Raw genomic sequence first — 16,931 nt, 5'->3', positions numbered from 1 at the left:
TCTCGGCAAGATACATTACAGAGATGCCATCTCTGTCAAACATACTCTGCTCTTTTCCCAGAGATTACAGACAGCTGACCACTATGGGAGTGAGTAGACAAAAAGGTTTAGATGGGCAGTCTCTGGGACATTTTGCAGCAGTAGATAAAGATCTTGGTGAATCCAGCTCCAACATGGGGTGGGCAAAATCCATCTTGAGGAGCTTCCTCTTTAATATTAGAGAAAACTGGATGCTCATGAGAGTTTTGAAGGATCTCTTCCATACATAGATTACATGAGAAGCTGCCCCATAGCGTCCCCCACCAAGTCAGTCCTATTCTATCACAGCTACCTCTCCGAAGGAGGCAGGGACTTCAGACAGTTGCCTTGTGCCAGTGCCAATTTGGGTGGTGGTAGGCAGTTGACGTAGCCACCTGCCCACAAATCACTAAATACTCAACTCATTTCACTAGGTCATCAGCCAACCATGAAATTGGTGGTGGCAACATCGACCAAATCTAATCCAGACTGCTAACCTTCTGACTGGCAACCTGGCATGCACGAGTCTTTCCCACATGCAATTGCTGCATTTGAATAGCAAAAAGGCAAAGAATCTCCTATTCTTCTTTGGAGCCCGAGCAGCGTGGTTCTCCCTTCCCTTTGCACAGTTGCTCAAGAGAAGGTCTATAGCAGCTTAGCAAAGGAGTGAATGCCTGTGGGAATGCTAAGCAGCTGATGTGCTGGACTTTTAGTTATTTCACTGCTACCTGTGCTTCCCCCATGTTTGTTGCATCCACCTGCTGTCTGATTGGTCACTTATATTTAAGTTCTCCAGGGCAATGACCATCTTGATTGCGTTTGCACAGTGCCTAGCACAATCGGGCCCTGATCTCAGAATGATGTCTCTCCATGCTGCTGCAATAAAAACTCCATACCCAAGAGCAGAAGACTGGGTGGACCCTCAAGCACTCTTTTCTTTTCTGTTTGTTGACATTTTGCTCTGTTCTAAAGACTTACCATTTAAGGTACAGAGACCTCCTCTTCCCTTCCTCAACAGATACAAGCCACAAGCCTCCCCTTCCTCCCCAAAAGGACACACAACATAAGAGACTCCACTGCAATTTCTTGGTTCTTGAATATGTATTTTACTGAAAAATCATTCATAAATTAAATACAAAAATGTACAAACACATGGGTAAATAAATGTAATGATACAAAGGATTGCTCTGCTGAAAAAAGTGTGTGTGTGTGTGTGTGTGTGTGTCTGTCTCTCTTAAAACACTACATTTCAGTGCAAACATGTACCCTGGCACCTCTTAAAAACGTAAGAGTAAGTTCAAAAGCCATGATGATGGACGGATACTACCTATGGTTTAACTCCACCTCAGACAGTGGGTGACTCTTGCTCAGTTGGTAAATTCTTTATAGAAGAGGATCTTTAAAAAAATAATGAACTTTAAATAAATATTTTAGCAAATAAAACCCCACATGGCTTGTTAAAAAAATCAGCACTGAACACGCCCTGACTCCCAGCAAGGTTAGTAGACAATGTTGACATACAAGGGGTGCACAAGTGGCCTTGTTGAATTTCAGCTGCCAGAATATGTACAGTTCTTTTTACTATGAGAATTTTTACACCATAACAGCACATGCGCTTGACAAAATGTTTTAACAATTACATTTCTACACAATATTTGACTTAGCCGATAAGATTAACAGTGCACATTTTAAGATATTCCACATTTTAGAGAGAGGGAAAAACTCAATTTGATTGACAAAAAAATGCAAAGAGTGACACTGATTAGGTGTGAAACGGGCACTTTCAGGCCAACTTAAATGAGTACATTTCTGAGTAGAGGAAATGCCTTTTTTGTTCAAAACATAGGGTGTAAGAGATGGTAAAATATACATTAAAGACTGAGGATTCAAACTAAAATACAGCCTAACATCTACTCACACATGCATGCACAATTCACGTAGTGGTGAATTTAGACCATTTGAAATACATTCCTTGTTTGAAGCACCATTAAAGACATCAGTTGCTAGCAACATTTCAAGATTAAAGAAATGAGGGGGAGAGTAAAGGTTCAGCATTTGAAAAGGGTCCACAAGAATTACAGAGATCAAGGATCAGAAGCAAGAGAGTCTTTATTGCTATATGTGCCATAAAACCCAAACTATAAATAACCTTCAAGAAACAATTTTAAAGCACATGTATTCCAAGACTTTAAACCTAAATTACAAACTTACCAGCACTTTCAAGGCCAGATGCACTGTCCTTTCATGCAGGCTGATAAGGTCTACTCAACAAGAACTCCATATTTTCTAAACCTAAGTTATTCTCGAGAGACCAAAAAGAGCCCTGGTCAATCACACCCACAGCAGATGTGTATGGGGATCATATGTCCATGGAACCGAGAAAACAATGTAAACCATAAGAGTTAAGGAAACAGAAGGCAAACAATGCAATAAAAGAAAGTTAAAGTACTTCTGAGCTTAAATACTCACAATCTCTATATATAGATATATAAAAAAGCAACCCAAAGCACTTTTACCATATAGAAGTCGAGTAAAAGTGAGTTTGTACATACTGTGTAAGTGATGGATTGGTTTTAAACCAGAAAAAAACAATCCCAAAACAGGCACAACCCAAGGAGAACAGTTCAGAAAAAACCTAAACCTGTAAAACTGTATGGGGATATCAACCAAGCACTTCAGTTCTGGATACTTACGTTTTCCTGAACTAATTAGAATGCCCTTCATTTTTTCTCATTATGATTTTACATCTGTGGATAAATCTAGCTCACTATTTGAACTTGTGGAATGCATTCCCTGGCTAAGGATCATAACCAAGGATTCTACCTACAGTTAGAATGTAATTAGTTCAGTGTTCTGTTCAATTTACACAATAAATATATCAAAATACCATTTATGAAACAAAAATGTTACATTAGAGGAATCAATGTAGAACGTTGTTAATATAGAGGCAGATTGAATAAACTGCAGCTGACTGCCCAAACCTAAAGACAGTGATTGAGGAGGGAAGGTAAGATTTTTGGGATTTGTGCATGGAAACCACACAGGCCTACTGGTGAATTTTGTAAGGGGGCGAGAGAGAGGAGAAGAGGAGGGATGTGTTTGAATAAGTCTAGAATCTAAGCTTGCACTTGCCACCACTGTGGAATAGAGGGTAATGGACAATGAAAACCCAAGAGAAATAAAATGGAAAAACTCCATATGAACTATAATTTACACATTATCTACTGCACAATGATATGAGCAGGATATTTGTTCTTTCATGAATTTTCCCTTCTCCCTCCCTTCTCCCAAAAAGCCCACGCCATTTCCGTAATAAGCAATTATGTGGCTCCATATTTCTGAACCCCAGCATCCTACCAACTAAGGCCCCTATCCTGTAAACACTTAAGCTTAACTTTACATCACTGGGACTACTCACATGAGTAGAGGGACTTGCTTAGGAGTAACATTATGTACATGTTTGCAGGATAGGGTCTAAACGAGTGACCTTAATATGTAAACCTTTCGCTTGAGTTTTAATTGTAAAAGAAAATAAAAAAGGCATTTTACACAGCTTATTTACACTTACACTTCTTTAAGAAGCGATTCTGTTGTATATAGTTTAAGCAGGTCATTAAAAAAAACAACACATAAATGTAGAAGAATGGTATCATCTTAAGTTTCATTTGATCTCCTATTAGGGCAGTTGCCTACTGGATTGCTTCTGGCATCCAAACTCAAGAAGCCAACAGAGTCATTCAGCAAACTGGTTCCGTGAGAAGAAAGCACGTCAGATCACTGTTGTGATATCTGAGATTGTTGGAGGAGACAGAATGCAGAGATGAGAGCAGCAGGTCACACCATTGTTCATAAAACCAGAAAGCGAGTGAATTCCCCGAGCTTGCTGCACAAACAATTGGATTGGGCCAGACGATTTGTGCGTGCATTTTCAATTTTATTCTTCGAAATACTGTGATCCTTCATTAGACAATGTGTTTCTTGTCCTTGGTAACCCTATAAAAGAATGTCTAACATGTTGCCTTCTTGGTGAAGGGCAAAGCAAACTTATTTTCTCCTCTCAGTATTCATTTACCAGAGCCAGCTCTGGTGTCAGGTTAACAGTTATGTTTTTATACAAGGCGTCATACGTAACGTTTGGAAAGTAGTTCAAGTTACTGAGGCCGTCCAGGACTTGCCTCTCTTTTGACTTCCTCAGCAACGCATACCTGTTTAAAAGAGAACAAAAGATGGATGTATCCACTCCCAACACTGCTCAAGGCTGCAGAAATTTAGGCTGAGAGCTACTACACACAGTCCCAACAAGAAAAAGCTAACATGAGAAAATCCTCCTGAACACAGACCCCTTAAGATGTATGTATAAGAGACAACTCCAGAATTTAGACACAAATATTTAATACTTTACAGAAATAAAATTTTGATCCACTCTCTGGAACGTTGCATAACACAGACCAGAATCAGATCAGTGTTATTTTTCTAGGCTAGTATGTTTTCTGTGTGTCCAGCTGGCAGAGTTTTGTCAAACTGTCAATACACACAGAAATAAGAATTGATAACTTCCTTCCCCAAAAATGTAGATCATACTGACACAAAGCAGCTGAATGACTCCAGGCATTTTCTGTGTACCCCATACAAAAATAAGACATGGCCTTCATCCCACAGAATTTACCATCTAAGTGAGACAGAGTAAATGAGGGGAAGGAGGGATGACAAAATAAAACCACTCAAAAGAGCAGGAGCAAATGGCATTGGTCTAGAGGCTGGGGGTGAACAGAAACCAGAAGAACTGACTTTGAGGAGGGGGAGAGCAAAGATTCTTGGCACCTCATTTCAGGGTTGGGGGCCCATGGAAAAGAGTCACAGAGGTACAAGAGACAGCACAAGGTGTGAGAGGGAACAGGTGGAAACATACAGGCAGGGTAAGGTTCTTTGGTACTTGCACAGCCCTCATTACTGTAGTATCTACATGTTTCACAATCTTTAGTGCTTTTCCAGAGGGGGTGTTAAAGTAGAGCATGAAGCCTTTGAACTCGGTCCAGTGAAATATTAAATCCGTAAAGGAACACAGAGGTGAAGTAGTTAATGTTACAGGAGCAGCAGGAAAAGATTTATCTGCAGAGTGCTGGATAGACTGAAGAGGGGGAAGGAGTGAGTCCAGAATGGAGGAGATTACAGTAGCCCAAGCAAGAGAAAAACAGCGGCATATGATACAGTTTTAGCAGTGGGGTGGAAAGGAGAGGGAGAAGTAGCAGCGCAGATCTGGCAAGAGATTGGGTGTGGGGAAATTGACAATCAGCTCAAGGTTTGAGTGAACAGACTATGAGTGTGTCAGTAAGAATAGTATACAGGGAAGTGAAGTTCCATTTGATCAATTAAAGTGAGAAATAGCGGGATCCAGGAGGAGATGTGAGGAGGCTGGAGGTTCATCAGCACAGGGCTCTGACATTACAGGAGCAGTCAGGCAAAGCTGTTTACACCAATGACATCAATATAAAGCAGGGCTAAGATGCACCGGGGCAAATACCAGTTTTGGCCCATCTACACTAGGGAGCACTCTCGAGTAAATACACTGGTGGCTCTAACCAGACCCCATACTAGACAAAGCCCTAGTTACAGAAAAAAGGGTAATAAAGAAAGCGTTAGTTCAAAGGCTTTGAACTAAGTCAGGTAGTCCTTTGTCACTGCAAGCTTTACAGTCAGCGGTGGGCTACGATGTTATGCTCTGATTTGTAATACCTCCAGCTAGCAAGCTGAATGGCTTAAAAGATAAACAGACTGCTTCAGAACCCTCTGAAACATACTATCAGGTAGCAACGCACCTCAAGTGACTCTTGCCAAATAAGTGACAGCAGTTCACTGGATGCACGCTGACCATCAGCCTACAAAATTCCAGATCTGATGAAATAAAGGAGGCAAATCTAAAGCTCTCATTTCCACTGCACTGTAGCCCTTTGATACTTCAGAGAAACAGAACAAGTGTGACATTTTTCCCCTGAAATTGACTTCCTTGGTTCAGCTACAGAGAATTGAAATGGTAGCAACTTCTTTTCCTCACCATAATCTGTTTGGTAGCAAAATGAAATCCAGATATAGAGAGGAAAAAGATTTTTATCTCTATCAAACAGAAGCTCGGAGAACAGGAAAGTTGATGCTAGAAAGAGGCCTAGAGCTTAATGAACTGCAGGTTCATTCCCTGCTTGAATTTGCAGTTAATTCAAAAAGTATTAGCAGGGTGAGCTTTGTGAGTTTCTCTTCTAGAGCTCTCCTAGCAGTTCCTGTTCTGGTATTAGTAGTGGATAATACAATTTACATCTAATTGCCATTCTAAACAAACAGTTGTAGCTTGTGAGGTGCTAAGTCATGTAATTGTTCACAAATAAATCATTCCCACTGGTTCTGTTAAACAAGCTCTTTCGCACCATTGCATACTGCTCACGCATACTCTTCCTGGGGTTCCCCCTGGAAAGCAGGGGACAGCATGTGTGCATTTATGCTTCCGGAAACAGCTCTCTGGGTCCTGTTGGAATGCCAATCCTGATACACAATCTAACTCTTTACATTCTCTTGAACAGGAACAAAACCTAATGATGTGGAGCTTTTCCTGGTGACTCAGCATACTGTTTCACCTAGACTATAAGCTTTGTGGAGCAAGGCACTGTTTTGTTACTTATCTTTACATTCCTAGCATAATGGAGCCCTGATCTTTGGTTGGCATTCCAAGGCACTATTGTAAAATAAAAATAAAAGTCAGAGTTAGCTGAATGCAAAATCTTGCTCACTTTAAAATTATGGCAAAATATATTTTCTCCTATTGCAGCTGTGTTTTACGCTAGAAAAAATGAAAAGGAAGCCGACTGAGGTGTTATTTCACCTCAAACAAAAATGGAGCAAAACTGCTATGAAGCACATGACAGACATATTATTTTTGCAATGGAAGCTACCTGCACGATGCAAATACAGGAGAGTTTGAAATTCCTCATAAACAAGGTCTAATAGAAACAGGGACAGAGGCTGTTCTAGAAACTAACACCCTAGGCTGTGGATCCTGCTACAATCCCTCTTACAGGTTAAGCAGGGCTGGCCTGGTTCAATGTTCAGATGAGAACCTTCAAGGAAACAAACATTGCTTCAGTATGTGGTGCTGACTACTCCACGAGAGGCTCACTTTCTTCAGAGTACAGATCCAGGGCCGCAGCTTGTTGCCAAAAGGTTCTATGCTGCTAAAATCCACTTTTGGAAAAGCAACAACCACTAAACAGGACCTTAGAATAAAGGGTCCAGGGTATTAACCACGCCAGTTTGGGTTATTACATCCTGCCTCCCTGCACTTCTGATTATTCCCTTCCTGTCCTAACACTGTTATGAAGAAACTCTGTGCATTGCTTGACTGCTGCCACATATTACCCTCAAGAGTAATTACCCTCTTATACAGTATGAATGCTAATTTGTGAAGTGCTTTAGTACATAACGTTAGAACATACGAGCTGCCACATGGGGTCAGACCATGGTCCATCTTGCCCAGTATCCTGTCTCTGACAGTGGCCCATACCAAAGCTTCACAGGGAGTGTACTGAACAGGGAAATTTTGGAGTGAAGTACCCCTGTCTACTACTCCCAGCTTCTGGTAGAAGCTTAGGGTCACCCCAAGCATACGATTGTGTCCCTGACCATCTTGGCTAACAATTATTGATGGATCTATCCTCCATAAACTTACTACCCAGTTCTTTTTTGAACCCAGTTATACTTTTGGCCCTCAACATCCCACGGCAATGAGTTCCACAGGTTAGTTGTGCATTGTGTGAAAAAGTACTTCCTCTTGTTTGTATTAAACCTGCAACTTATTAATTTAATCGGGTGACCCCTGATTTTTCCTATTGTGTGAAAAGGTAAATAACACCTCTCAATTCACTTTCTCCACACCAGTTATGATTTTATAGATCAGGGGTTCTCAAACTGGGGGTCAGGACCCCTCAGGGGGTCGCGAGGTTATTACATGGGGGGGGGGGGGGGGGTGGCAAGCTGTCAGCCTCGACCCCAAACCCTGCTTTGCCTCTAGCATTTATAATGGTGTTAAATATATTAAAAAGTGTTTTTAATTTATGGGGGGGGGCGGTCGCACTAAGAGGCTTGTTATGTGAAAGGAGTCACCAGTACAGAAGTTTGAGAACCACTGTTATAGATCTCTGTAATATCCCCCCTTAGTCATCTCTTTAAGATGAACAGCCCCAGTTGTCTTACTCTCGTCTCGTATGGAAGCTGTTCCATACCCTTGATCAATTTTGCCACCTTTTTCTGAAATTCTACCAGTTTCACTATACCCTTTTTGAGATGTGGTAACCAGAACTGGACTCAGTATATAAAGTTTGGGCGCATCATGGATTTATATAGTGGCATGATGATTTTGGAATCCTTCAGAATGAAACAAATCTTCAATAATAAAAATCTCACTTGCCTTCCCAGGAACTGCACTTCACCTCGATGATGGTGTGGAATTGACTTGTATTTCCCGGTGACTCCTCGTGGTCGAGTCACTGAGTAGCCTGCATACTGAACCCTGTATTACAAAGATAGGACTGACTGTTGCATTTGCTCCAAATTCAATACTTGCCAAGGCTGAACAATCATGAGCCACAACAGACTTGTCGTCTGTAGTAAGTACGAGTTTCCATTAGCTAGCTAAATGAAGTGAGAAGATTTCAACCAGTTCAGGCTTTGGGCAAACTAAGCTGCTTTCAGTACATTACGTTTTAATTGAGTAGTCAAACTGATCCTCATATGAACATCAACATGAGAAATAATGCCCAAGGCCAACAATTTCATAAAGTTCCCTATGGCAAGAACTATATTTCCTCATTCTCTGTTAGTTATGAGCTTCCAATCCAATTTGCTTTAGTAGAATGGAATCAAAGCCCAATCTTTCCATTTATCAGGATACCCTAAAGGGCGTGATAGTCTCCCCACCCCTCCACCCATGTGAAGAGGGCATGGAATAGCTCCAGAGCCAATCCACACTGCCTGGGTGGGGAGGGGCAGCTTCCCTCCACATGTTGTATAAAGCCCCTTTCCATGCAATGGCAAGGCTGGAGATGTCTGAAAGCTGCTCAACCAAATTAAGGCTTTCAGGGGGCAGGCTTAGAACCAGTTCACAGCAGCAGGTAAAATACCCAGGCTTTATTTCACTCAGAGCCCTGAGGAGCATCCACTGCCAAGAAGCTGGGTGCGTGCACTGTATGCCTGAGGAAATATATCCCCAACCCCTGTGGCAGCACATTCTTGTACCAGGCCAGCCACTACTGTATCATCAAGGATGACAGTTTGTACAACATGCATCAGGTGTCACGAGTTAGATGCTGTTACAAGAACTCATCAATGAGCAGAAGAGTCACACCATAGGAAAGTCTGCGAGGAAGCCTGTCCATCCCCCTATCTTTGGGAAGTAGACTCAAGTCAAGACACACATCAGTACCTGTTCCAAAGATCATCATCCTCTCCGCCCCAGCCCCAGAACGCATTAGGAAAGCCATTGATCTTCCGAAACTGTTCCACCGTTAAGCCACTCACTCCACCAAAGAACTCATTATAAGGAAGCCTAAATAAAAAAGAGCGCATTAGTCACACCTGTTGTGAACAGTGTCTCAGGTCACGGCTGATGCAATTGCCTGTTCACAGCCTGTCATAGAATATCAGGGTTGGAAGGGACCTCAGGAGGTCATCTAGTCCAACCCCCTGCTCAAAGCAGGACCAATCCCCAAATCCTTAAATGGCCCCCTCAAGGATTGAACTCACAACCCTGGGTTTAGCAGGCCAACGCTCAAACCACTGAGCTATCCCTCCCCCGTCAGAGCAGCCATTCTCCTGGATGCAGCTGAATTAAGCCTTGAGCTATTGGGAGGTTTGCTTCTATTTCTGCTATGTTTACTTGCACAAAACCTGGAAAACAAACTGAAATTAATCTTTTTGAAATCTAGCTATTGTCTTTTTATCCATGAAGGGGGAATATAGGTGCTTACAGATACATATATTTATCCAGCTTGGCTGCAAAGTGTCTTGGCATCTGTCCACATCCATAATAGTTATGGTCATTTTCTGGTATATGGTCCACATCATGAAAGATCAGACAATCCCAGTCCAAGTCCTTCATTGCTTCCCGAAAGCCAATATTGAAGAGCATGGCACGGTTAAATGGTTGGTTACCAGCCTAGGAAACAGAGTTATTTCTCAGAAGAAGCTCAATATAGAATTCATATTATATACATACATACACATACACACACAAACTCTATGTACACCAAGTACAAGTTTGGAAGTCAGTCATTCTTCTCATGGCCTCCTACACAAACTCAAGGGGAAAAAAAACCCCTTAAATTCCTGTTTTTGTAACCCTCTTGCCCTGGTTTAACAATAGATATATGTGCTAAACAAACCTAATTTATTCTAAGATACTTAATTTCCCAGAAGCTTTCAGAAAGTGCCTGTGTCCAACATAACATTCAGGTGAATGGCATATTATGAGAAGCTAGGTATTGTATACACATCAACGCTAAGCAGTAACCTTTGAAAGCCTATGATATGTACTCTGGCTGATAGATAAAAACACACAGGACACACTTTGGAGATTTTCCATTATTGTGCAATAACGGGGGGCAGAAGGCAGTAAACAGCCTTTCATATGTGGGATGCATCGGGCAGCAATCAGTCACACAATAGCAAGTTTCATGTTCCAGTGGTTACTCCCACTGGTGATGGATTAGCTCAGAAAAATACATTGCATATATATGGAAAGTGACTCACTTGCTCAATGACATAAAAGGCGAACTGTAAACGTTGGCGCTGCAGCATTGGAATAAGGTGCCTAAAGAGAACTGGAAGATGCTCATAACGATTGCGGAATGGTATCAGGATTGCCACCTAAGAGATGGAAGACATCAGGTAATTATTACTATATCTGGAAACCAGCTTTCACTTTGGCAGCCCACAAACCTTCAGCTCAGGGCATCGGGTATGCCTGAAGCCATGTGTATGTGTTTACAATCACAGGACCATAGACAATGTTGATGGAAAAGGACTAACAGATCTAACCCATTTCCTGGGGCTGCCATGATGGATTTTTTCCTTCATGCAACATACAACATGGAGCACACAGTCGTGTGTTGGCCATTCACTCTCATGCCTCCTTTATTTTGTGCATTTCGGTACTCTAGCTTTTTAAAATATACTACTACTTGGGAGAGACGACGTTTCTTTCAAACATTAACAATTTCATGCTGGGTCAGGGGAGAGAGACTGCACTGGAGACTTAAATCTTCTACCAACTGAAAAGGTAGAGCATGATTCTCCTACACCATGCTGTTAATGTGTCTCCACCCTCACAAGCAGGGAACCTCTGTAGCAAAGATAAATTCATTGTCTCCAAGGTCCACGTTACCCTTGGTCTTTCTGGGCTAATTCTTGCTCAAAATGAGAGGTAATTTTGGTCATCTGGATACTTGTCAGCTAGGAACTAATTCATTACACAAACCAGTAAACGGCCATCTGCATGCAACACATTTCAGACACTATCAGCTGAGCTGGATTTGAACGGTTACTGAGCTGACAGGCTCCACATCCCATTAGCAACACACCCCCCTCTCCAAAACTTTCTTATAAAAGAAATGAAGTGCTGACCCATCTGTCACTAGGTAAGAGGCTCCTGAAGTTACAGGTATAAAGCCAGACAAGAAACACCTATGTTACAGGAATCCCTACATTATCTGTGATGTAACACAAGATATTTTTTTTTAGAATGGCAAAATGTAACCATAGCCCAATTCTTGCCAATGCCATCGTTTGCACTCCTTTGTACTGAACAATGGCATCACATTTTAATGTAGCTTGTGGCTGTTTTGAGGCTACAGTTTACCTTCCAGCGAGGCAGGCAGTCATCAGGTTTCCAATGGCCTCCTAGCTTGATAGACAGGTCTTTAGAGAATAATTGATGGATATCCTCCATCCTGATTTCACTCATATTTACATCAATTGGTCCCTCTGTGTACACAATGGAAAGAAGAGGTCAATATTCCAGTCCCAGCAAGAGAAGGTACATCTCAGGCTTCTCACACACTTCAGTCTCATGGTCCTACCTCATCAGTGTGCATGCTTCTGCCCACTTCACTTTTCATACACTTTTATTACTAGGGCTGATTGCAAAATGGGTCTTTTCCTGTCAAGTATCAAAAAACTGATTAGACAATGCTGCCACAGTACTTCATGATCTCATTCTCCTTTATAGCTTGGGCTCCCTGGTCAGACTACATCTCCCATGACGCATCATGGTCTTCCCTCTTGAAGAGAGGCAGTGCATCATGGGAGACTCTGGTTGTGATGCATAACAGGAGTTGTTGTCTGGCCAGGGAGCCCAGCCTTTAGAAGCGAATGGAAGGATAAGGCACTGTGGCAGCATTTCCAAATCAAAATAATGAGATTCAATGAAAAAAAAAATCAATCTTCAGCAGAAAGACTTCTCACAGGAAAGTTTTGTTTTGTCAAAAGCCAGTTTTCAATTTAAAACAGTTCACAAAATTTTTTTAGTGTCTTCTTTCCTCACTAGCATTTGGCTTCCCAACACCCCGCTTAGTCACTATTTTCTGACCATAGGTCAAGGAAGAGACACTTGCCCAGTGAAATTCAAAATAGGATTTTTTAGAGGATAGTTTGGTGGTCCAATTCATTGTATTCCATTGCTCTGTTTCTAGGACTAGTCCAGGTTGGCAAATATTACAGTAAGCCCTGTGAAGAGATAAGGAGCAAGCACTTCTATCATTCCCTAAAAAAAAAAAAAAAAAAAAAAAAGGTGAGTCTCAAACAAAGAGATTGATTAGCTCTGGGAGTCTGGTAAACAATGATTTACAGCATTTGTGCTTGCAGAACAGCATTTCTATTCATTCCCCACCCACGTAACATGGCTAAATAAAAGAAGGTGCAGTACATAAGTCAGGAGGTAGACAAATGGTACTAGAACACACCATCCAAAAACATGCAGGAACAGACAAGGACTCTGGAGCAGTTAGGTAAAACGGTGAAGATCTCCCAGAAACCCACATGTGGGGGTTTGAGGATATTCTAGCGGTTACCAGCATAGCTGCCGAACTCCCAAAGACTGCAGTGTACACAACACTGGGATGGTGCAGAACCTGTAATAAAACAGTAAACTCTTCCTACCTCCTCCCATTCCCACAGGAAACAGGTTTTATAGGTTGTAACCTGGAAGGAGGGGGCAGCATGGAGATGGAGCATAGGGAGAGGAGGAGAGGAAGATAACGAGTCACAGCACTACTCACTCATAGAAGGGAGTCTCTCGGGACAGGTATGGTTTGGAAAGTAGGTAAAATCTTCAGGAAGAAAAGTTGTGGTTTGCAGAAAGGTTTCACTGTGGTTCAAATCAAGAGGATAATCTAGGGAGGGGAAAAAAAAAAAAACTACTTGAGCTACAGGTTTTTCCATTCTCCAATATTCTATTACTAACAAAGCCATTTAGCGGATTTATTTCACAACTACAGTGTACTGATGCACCCTGAACTGCAGGCATTTCCACACAGCTTTATTCCTTGATATGTCATGATCATCAGCCTAGAGTATCTTGGCCTGGCCATTTCAACAGTGTGCACATGGCAACAGGTGGACATTTAAGAACTGTCCCAACATTTCTGCTAGGCAGAACAGCTGAGGCTGAAAGGACCACAAGACAAGCATATGGGCCAAGTTATGCAGAAGGTTAGATTAGACTATCATAACAATCCCTTCCAGTTTTGCAACCTATGAATTATTTGAGTTGCAACTTCTCTTATTAGAAAAAAATCAGACTTCAGCAATAGGTTGGGTGAAGAGAAGCAAGCACTGCTTGGGTCACTCCTTTCCTAAGGGCACACATGCCAACTCCATCTCCAGACCTATCCTCCAAGCCTGGCAACTTCTCTCATGAATAAAAGATTGCATATCTTGCATAATTCTACTTTTCATTCTCTTAATGTACCACAAATAAAAAAAAAAAAATCCAGCTTTAGGTGCAGCCTTTTATTCAGTTAACTAAAAATAAAAGGCAAGTGAGGCTGACACTTCAGCAGGCCATGACAGTATCTGAAGAGAACGTTTACACTTCTTTCTCAATTAAGTGTAAATACATTTATTTTTAAAAGGTTCTGGGCCTCCAAGATGTGTATTTCTGTTTTCTACAGACAATGCATGCTCCATTCTTTTCTAAAGTAAGTATCACAAATAGCCACTTTAGGCAACTCCTGAGATCAAAGGGGAAGTTACAATTGCTTTCAAACATTAGGAGAAACTTCTAAATTATCTGTATCAAAAAAGAAACCTAAATCACGATACTGTACCTCTCATAAATTAAGGGTCTGAGGGTCAAGACATTCTCTGCAGAATCTGCCTTTTGAGTGGGGTGACCAGATGTCCCGATTTTAGGGTCTTTTTCTTATATAGGCTCCTATTACCCCATCCCATCCCGATTTTTCACATTTGCTGTCTGGTCCTACTTTTGAGTCAAATGTCATCTCACTTTACAAAAGGGAAAAAGCAAGGGGACTGGTTTTATGCCTCCTTTCCCCGCTTAAGAGTTATGGACAAGTCATTTAACACCTCTTTGCCTAACTCGGGAGGCAACAGTTCCCAAATTGTGTTAAGTGCAAACAGAACAAAAAGACAGTTCCTGCTCCCAAAGAGTTTACAGTTTAAACGGAGGCCATAAAAATACATTGCACATACAAGTACATTGTATGACCTATTAACATCTCGTGGCAAGAACTGATATTCTTGCTGGACACTAAATCAGTCTGGATAACTATTTTATAAATCAGGGATTTTTTAATTTAATTTGTTTTTTAAAATAAATCCCATTTGAAACTAACCGGTGTTAATATCTAAATTATAATCTATTAAAATAATTTAAATAAATGATCATCATGCTGAATCAATGAACCCTCAAATTTTAATTAAAGAGAGTGGCTTTTAAAAAAATATTATATACAACAATCAAGGGGAAACCATTTTTTTATGTCAACTCAAGCCTTAAATAACATCTCAGTGCCATGCACTATATCAAGTGCCTATATTCTTTTCAGTCATTATAATGGAGCAAATGCTGGTATTTACATTTTTCCAAAGCAAGTGCTTTCAGTTTGTTGTGTAAAAAGCTTTTGCCTTAATTACATTTGGTTCAGTCAAGCTAGCAGGTGTAGAGAGACTACTTTCTTCATTTGGACTATTTCATTTAAAGTTGAAAAACCAACTGGGCCACTAAGGGCCCGCTAAGCTTGGCAACCCCTGCTCTATATCTTGCAACATTTTGCTCAGGTCTCTATAGACAGTATCTTGTACTGATGCATGAAGAGACTCAACTCCTTTTCTTTATGCCTGGAATGCGTAGGTATTGCCTTTGGTGTTTGCCAAAATGCAAGAGGGAAACATCTTAAAAGTTCAAGTTCATTAAACAGGCACTTGTTAAAGATTGTTTATTACCAACAGTTACTCAAATTGTAGCTTGCTTAAGCAGTGTCAATAAAGGTACATAGCTGAATGAAGGTCAAAATATGCCAGCCCATTCCAAAAGGCAGCGAGAATGAATTACTCCTGGAGGAATTCTGCACCATTGCACATATGCAGAATTTATGTCCCCCGCACATTTCTTTGCTTCCCCACAGAAAAATGATTTTCTAATGGGAAAGCAAAGGGAAACCACAAGAGCGGCCATACTACCCTCCCCAGCAGTATGTTTTGGGTGACCAAGGCAGCTGGCAGAGAAGTAAATCACTGTGGGGCAGGAGGTGGGAATGGGGAAGACCTGGCTGGTGGCTCCGCTCCTGCGCTGGGTTCAGCTGCTAGTCCCAGCTGGGCTGGGGAGGATGGGACTTCCTCTTCCCCTGCACAGCATCCAGGGCCGGATCACTCCCAGATTTCTCCCCCAGCTGGAGGAAGCTCTGCAAACTCCCTCTACTCCCCACGCCTCAGTTGCAGGGGGAGGGATCCCTGTACAGGTAGCTGCTCCCCCATGGACCCACCCCTGCCCCCCTCCCCCCGTGGATCCAGAGCCCCTCATACCCAGAACCTCTCACCGAGCCTCATCCCACCCCACACTCAGAACACCCCACCCGAATGAGCCCCACTCTCCCTGAACCTGGACCACTCCAATGAGCCACTCGGATCCCCACCTCACCTGGATCCCCACCCCACTGAGCCCCACTCTCCCAGCATCTGAACCCCACACTGAGCTCTTCACACCCAGACCCCCCTACCGAGCTCTATCCCCCACATATCCAGACCTCCCATGCTGAGCCTCAACCACCTTCACCTGGACCCCCTTGCAGAGTCCCATTACTATTGCACCCAGAACCCCTCAACAAGCTGTTGTGCACCCAGAACCCCCACTGAGCCTCCTGCACCCAGATTGCCCCACACAGAATCCTCTCAACCCACACCTGGATCCCCCCACACTTGGATCCTGCCTTGTTGAGTCAGCCTGCCTGCCTGCACTGAGGGGCAGGGCCCTGGGGTGTTTCTGGGGCAGGCCCTGTTCTTGCTTTGTGTCAGGGTTGGATGCAGCCTCACTGCTGAGTCCATGTCCTTGGGGGGAAGCTGCACAGTGATCTCCCACTTCTGTGCAGCCAGTGGCCTGTGCTCCCCAATGCCATGCTAGAGCCTCCACATTTATTTGACAAATAAAATTTGCTTAATTTTAAAATATGTGCAGAAAATAAATATTTATTTATTTTTGTGCAGAATGCTCTCAAGAGTAATGATATCTAGCATATGCCAATGGTTTTCAACCTTTTTTAATTTGTGGACCCCTAAAAAATTTTGAATAGAGGTGTGGACCCCTTTAGAAATTCAACCTGTGGTCTGCGGACCCCTATTATAGGAGCCTTAGACTGAAA

The 16,931-nt window shown here is 42.2% G+C and overlaps 1 protein-coding gene across 2 annotated transcripts in view; it reads right to left on the bottom strand.

Annotated features, from left to right (window-relative positions):
- Positions 1-1,104: 1,104 nt before the first annotated feature.
- Positions 1,105-16,931, bottom strand: part of B4GALT5 (beta-1,4-galactosyltransferase 5) — a 64,928-nt gene continuing 49,101 nt past the window's right edge. For both annotated transcript variants that reach the window (XM_037877141.2, XM_037877142.2), the window contains 7 exons: positions 13,332-13,445; positions 11,915-12,039; positions 10,807-10,923; positions 10,026-10,213; positions 9,482-9,604; positions 8,468-8,569; positions 1,105-4,223 (listed from right to left, as the gene is read on the bottom strand). In XM_037877141.2, the coding sequence (XP_037733069.1) occupies positions 4,076-4,223; positions 8,468-8,569; positions 9,482-9,604; positions 10,026-10,213; positions 10,807-10,923; positions 11,915-12,039; positions 13,332-13,445 (917 nt within the window). In that variant the 3' untranslated portion in view covers positions 1,105-4,075. The remainder of the gene's footprint in view (positions 4,224-8,467; positions 8,570-9,481; positions 9,605-10,025; positions 10,214-10,806; positions 10,924-11,914; positions 12,040-13,331; positions 13,446-16,931) is intronic.

This window comes from Chelonia mydas, chromosome 13, assembly GCF_015237465.2.
Source record: "Chelonia mydas isolate rCheMyd1 chromosome 13, rCheMyd1.pri.v2, whole genome shotgun sequence".
NCBI classification, from domain to species: domain Eukaryota; kingdom Metazoa; phylum Chordata; order Testudines; family Cheloniidae; genus Chelonia; species Chelonia mydas.
Note: the sequence above shows the minus strand (reverse complement) of the source record. Positions and strands in the feature narration are given on the sequence as shown.